Source organism: Galendromus occidentalis, unplaced genomic scaffold (genome assembly GCF_000255335.2).
Source record: "Galendromus occidentalis unplaced genomic scaffold, Mocc_1.1 scf7180000077501, whole genome shotgun sequence".
Classification (NCBI taxonomy): domain Eukaryota; kingdom Metazoa; phylum Arthropoda; class Arachnida; order Mesostigmata; family Phytoseiidae; genus Galendromus; species Galendromus occidentalis.
In genome coordinates, this window is record NW_003805489.1 from 1134792 (window position 1) to 1140791 (window position 6000).

At 50.5% G+C, this 6000-nt stretch overlaps 1 protein-coding gene across 1 annotated transcript; it reads left to right on the forward strand.

The window, feature by feature from the left end:
* Positions 1–79: 79 nt before the first annotated feature.
* betaCOP (coatomer subunit beta) lies at positions 80–3873 on the forward strand. Its single transcript, XM_003746733.1, has 4 exons — positions 80–311; positions 737–1788; positions 1951–3327; positions 3442–3873. The coding sequence occupies exons 1-4, from the start codon at positions 170–172 to the stop codon at positions 3784–3786; spliced, it is 2916 nt and encodes a 971-aa protein (XP_003746781.1). The 5' UTR covers positions 80–169; the 3' UTR covers positions 3787–3873.
* Positions 3874–6000: the final 2127 nt, after the last annotated feature.

Here is a 6000-nt window from a genome sequence, read left to right on the forward strand (position 1 = left end):
GAACAGACTACGTGGAGAAATCTGACGTGGTGGGTCGAAAGGAGTTTGTGGATGTGTATTGCAGGCGCACGATTAGGAATAGTGCCGGTACGGTTCTGAGCGTTCTTTCCGCATCGGTTCAGTCGGTGCTCTCGAGAACCTCACGCACAAGCTACCCTAAGCCGTCATTATGGAAGACCCGTGCTACACTCTGACGGCTCCGCTCGAGGACAATGACGTCCAAGAGATGGGCATCCGAAATGACTTTGAAAAAGGCGATCCTAAAAAGCAAGCAAAAGCTTTGGAGCACCTGATCAATAAAATGATGCACGGTGAGTTCTAAGATGGAGTTTCGGGAGTCCGCGGGATAGTGCTCGCTCGAGGATGACTTATCGGTAGTCGAAGGGTTCCGTCAGGTTGCAGCAGAAACACCGGTTCTCTAACAGCTGTCATTTACTGTGATCGCTCATTCCGGGATCGGTTCCCGCATTTCCGTACGGGGAACGCACTGAACGCTGTCGTGGCCAGCGTCTCTAGCTACCCGCAGGTTTCCTAAAATTGGGAAGTCTCGATTTCGAAAAAACCTCATCTGGGCGGCCGCTGTCGCTGCTGACACGTTCCGGACCCACCGTTGAGGATGCCGGGGAATCTCGAATCGAATCCATGAACAATGGCATAGTTTCGTGGAGACTCGTCCCGATGAGAAATCTCGTTTATCGTAACGCGAAAAATTCACTGAAAGGCCTCTGTTTTCCAGGTGAGCGCTTTTCACCTTCGATGTTGATGACTGTCATCCGGTTTCTGCTTCCTTCAAATGACCACACAATCAAGAAGCTCCTCCTCATATTCTGGGAAATCGTTCCTAAACGGGACCAGAACAAGAAACTCCTGCAGGAAATGATTCTCGTGTGTGATGCGTACCGGAAAGACCTCCAGCATCCGAACGAATTCATCCGAGGATCGACCCTCCGCTTCTTGTGCAAGCTCAAGGAGCCTGAACTCCTCGAGCCGCTGGTGCCGGCCATCACAGCCTGTCTGCAGCATCGGCACAGCTATGTTCGCAAGAACGCCGTACTGGCCATTCTGGAAATCTATAAAAACTTCAATCAGCTCATTCCGGACGGGCCGGAGCTCATCGCGGACTCCTTGGATATCGAGCACGACCAGTCCTGCCGGCGGAACGCTTTCCTCGCGCTGATGACGCTTGACAGAGAGCGCGCATTGAATTATCTGGCAGACATCGCCGAACAAGTCGACAGGTTGAGCGAGCCCCTCCAACTCATAATCATAAAGTTCATCTACGAAATCTGTCACGACAATCCCAGCGAAAGGTCGAAGTTCATCAAAATGGTTTACCTTTTGCTGAACGCCAGCTCCCCATCAGTGAAGTTCGAAGCTGCCGGTGTCCTCGTCACGCTGAGCCAAGCGCCGGCAGCGATCAAGGCGGCCGCCGGCGCCTACATCGATCTCGTCGTCAAGAGCGATAACAACGTGAAGCTCATCGTCCTCGACAATCTCATCAGTCTCAAAGAGGAACACAGCAAACTACTTCAGGACATCGTGATGGACCTCTTCCGTGTTCTTGGCGCTTCCGACCTCGAGGTTCGACGCAAAGCGCTCAAACTCGCCCTCGACCTCATAAGCGCCAAGTACGTGCCGGAAATGGTTGGCGCGATCAGCAAAGAGATCGCCAAGACCGAGGCGGCCACGGCCGACAATACAGACGAACACTACCGAGAGCTCCTCGTGAAGACACTCCATCGCCTCGCTATCAAGTACCCCGACTCGATGCAGGAAGTCGTTCCAGTGGTGAGTACCGAGCCTTTGAGAGAGTACCTGTTGGTACCGTTCGGCGCTTGATTTTTTTTTTGCACCGTCGCTAAAATTGATTTCTTTTAAATTAATTTTAACTCGGAATAATTTCAAAATAATTTCTCCTTTCCCTTGAAATAATTCCCGCCTCTCCCTCAGGTCCTGGATCTTCTCTCGGACCAGAACGCCTGCGTAGCCGAAGCGGTGTTGTCCTTCATCCGCGAGATTCTCCACAAATACGAACACGCTCGACGGTTTATCGTCACGAAGCTCACCGAAGTCTTCCCGCAGATCTGCGGTTCCTCGACGCACCGGAGCGCCCTGTGGCTCCTCGGAGAGTATTGTGCGAGCCCGGACCAGATAGTCGCCTTCATGAAATGTGTCCGGAACTCGCTGGGAGAACTGCCGATCGTCGAGAGCGAAACCGCTGAGCTCAACAAAGACGCGGAGGACGCTGCCAATGACGACGAGAACCGCGTGAACGGTAGCACCGAAGCGGTGGTCACGACCCGGGTGACGGCCGACGGGACGTACGCCACGCAAACAGCGATGACCTCCGAGAAGAAGGTCGACAGCAACGAAAAGAAACGACCGCCGCTCCGACAGTATCTCTACGAAGGCGACTTCTTCATCGGGGCGGCTCTCGCGTCGGATTTGGTAAAAGTCACCCTCCGCTACGTGAAGCTCGTCAACGACCCTCATCTGCAGCACGGTTTCATCGCCGGAGTGATGTTGGTCCTGACAACAATTTTGAACTACGGACAATCGGACTTGCCGGAAAAGCAAATCAGCGAGGACGATTCTAAGAAAATCTCCATGTGTCTCAAGCTCTTGTTGGAAAATGTCCACGACGACCAGTTAGATCTTGCCGCACAGACGAGAGGAGCGCTGGACCACATGCTCGCGATCAAAAGCGAACAGGAGAACACGCTAGAGAAGAAAAGTGCCGAAGTCAAGCTGCCAGCGAAAGATTCTCAAGTCGACGACTGCATTTCATTTTCGTTGCTCACTCCGAAAGGCGCCGGTCACGAGGCAACGGAGAACATTTTCGAGATTTCCTTGGCTCGAGCTGTTCAGGGTAATCGCGATCTCCATGCCGGGGATTTGTTGAAGAACTCCAAGTTGTCCAAAGTGACGCAGCTCACGGGTCTCTACGATCCGGTTTACGCCGAAGCGTACGTACAGGCCACGGAATTCGACATTTGCCTGGACGTTCTAATTGTCAACCAGACGTCGGACACCTTACAACATTGCATTCTGGAGTTGGCGACGCTAGGCGACGATTTGAAACTTCTTCAGAAACCGAGCTCGGTCACTCTGGCTCCATTCGACTTCTGTAATATGAAAGCTACCATCAAAGTGGGCGCTGCCGATAACGGAACGATATTCGGTAACATCGTCTACGACGTGAAGGGGGGAACGAATGTTGTCGTTCTCAACGATATCAAGATCGATATCATCGACTATATTATGCCCTCGGTCTGTTCGGATGCCGACTTCCGCAAGATGTGGGCTGCGTTCGAATGGGAGAACAAGGTGAGATCATCGGACGGGTCTATATCCATTATGATGGGCCATAGAGAATTCTTTTGCCTCGCGGAGTGGGTTCAGAGCCGACACTCGATACTGAAGCCTCGCTGTTCCTTCCAGGTTTCCGTCAACACTCCACTGCGCGACCTCAACGATTACCTTCAGACCTTGATAGAAGCCACCAACATGAATTGTCTCACTCCGGAGCAGGCTCTCAAAGGCGACTGCGGCTTCCTGGCGGCGAATCTCTACGCGAAGAGCATCTTCGGCGAGCACGCCGTCGCCAACGTCTCGATTGAGAAGCGTTCCAAAGATCTTCATCCTCACAGTATCATCTCAGGCCATATCAGGATCCGAGCAAAGAGTCAGGGAATGGCTATCTGCATAGGCGAGAAGATGAGGGACATACAGAGATCCACAGTTCCTGATCGTTCTGCTCCCGCTACTGTTCCGACTGAGGCCTGAACAGAGGAGAAGGTCGACGAACCAAGTCGATCCCACAGTTTTTACAAAGATGGCTTGAAAGCGTCGCGAGCCTGCATTCATGGTGAGAGCTGAGAACCCGAGTGGGTCTGAATATGTGTAGTCGCTTGACATTGTCAGAACAGTGGATTGTATTCACGTTATTCCTATCCGAATAAAGCTAGTTTTATGACTGATTTATTCATGCGAAAAGGTCCTTCTCGTTTGAATGTCTCGACTCAAACTCATCCGCAGCTTCCGTTCGGGAGGATCGGTCCTCTTCCGGGAACAATTGCGACAAGTTAAGAGGGAGAGCCTCGATAGATCCGCTTCGTTGCGTCGCCTCGACACTGTGTGGACCGTCCGCATCAGAGCTGTCTACTCGAAAAAGGACTCGGAGTCGGCTGAGTGAGGTTTCTCAGAATCAGGACGCCGCAAGCTGGGGAGAATATTCGAGCTCATGGCTAAACTTCGTAGGGCCGGAGTCGACCGCGAATCCGATCGGGAACGACTCGGGTTCAGGGACACAAAGTCGCTCAAACTTGTTTCACGATGATGAGGGCGAGTCCGTGCTCGAGTGATGTTGCCCCCAAAAAGCACGCTCGCAGGGCTATATGTATCAGCTCGACTTGCCCACGGCGAAGAACGACTGCAAGTCACTCACGTTCGGAGATTTTATTCATGTCAGAATTGGTCGCATACGTTATGGTCTAGTGATAGTTGCCGCAGCATTGTAATCTATAAGGGCACTCGTGCTCGATGTCGGAAGGCGGATTTCTTCCTAAGGACGGGGAAGCGAACTCGCTCGGTGGTAGGACCCGCATTCAGTGATCAAGTGACCGAATCGGCTCAGTCAAGGACGAATCAGCGGTCCGTGATGTCTATCATCGAGTTCTGTACCTATGTAGATACACCAAGCAATGCCTGGATTAGAGTCGAGCAGAATATTTCAGGTCAGCAGATAAGAAGCTATCATTCAAGAAGGAATACCTTTCCGAACATGTTCGATCGAATTCCGTCGAAGCGCTCGGAATTCATGAGAAAAGGAAGGAGGCGCGCGCATCTTCCTTCGACCTAGTGTGTTCCAGAGCTTCGACTGGAATCTTATTCATTCAGTACCGGACTCCGTTCCCCAGAGAACCTTTTCAGCTTGGTTATAATCTTCTGTTCCTCATCAACCACTGCATCGGGAACTAGGTGGAGGAATCGTGCGTGATGGAGTTGCCAACAAGAACCGCCCGCAGCCTCGACAGATTCTATCATGGCCATCATCAGTCGGCGGAGAATCTTGAAGAATGCTCATGGATGCTGATTCGAGCATAAATATAAGGGTAGGCAAGCTGCTCGAGGAAGCTCGCAGCACGGGAGTTCTTGGGGAGCGTGGGAGGCGCATGCAGGGCCCGATCGGATCGAGGATGGGCGAGTTCATGGTCGATATTCCCTCACGATCATGAGAAAAGGTAAGAGATGCTCTGGAACATTTGGTATTTTCTAGGCAGGTGAGAATTTATTGTCGGAAAACCTCTTCATTTATCAAAATCCGATGAATATGATTTTTGATAAACACGTTATCCGTTCCACAATGAAGGATGAGTGAATATTGGATAAGATGTGATGCATATGTATACATATATCCGGGCATTGTTGAATTAGCCGTCGAATCGAGATGAGTGCTGACTGACAGAATTTTATTTTTGCACGAAAGTGGATGACTCACGAGGTCTTTAGATCGAATATAAACGTAGGCAGCAGTTCAAGTATCGAGCGCTACATCGATTCTCGAAATTTGGTAAAACACGATTCCTTAAATGGGTTTCGACAGTATTAGTGATTGAAAAGTGATATTTCGTAATCATTCGTCAATCATTTGGTAAATAAGATTATTCTTCGATAATGTAGGAAAAATAAATAAAAATAATGATAGATATTAACTATTTTGGAATACGATTTTCGCATGACTCGATTCTGTGCACGTATCTGGCAGCATGGGAAGCTGTGACAGAAGCAGCAATGGTGAGGCTTTTGAATTTATCGTCTCGATGTACCTTGGGGAGTTTGCGCCCTCACGCGCATCATGTACCGATTTCTTTGTGTAAACAGACACAAGGAGATAATGATAGAGATGGATTTCCACGTATAACAGCCAATAAATCAATCAAGCATACCGCGTGATAGTGGTGAGGAAGACCACGACATGATCGAACGTTCCGGTCGCGC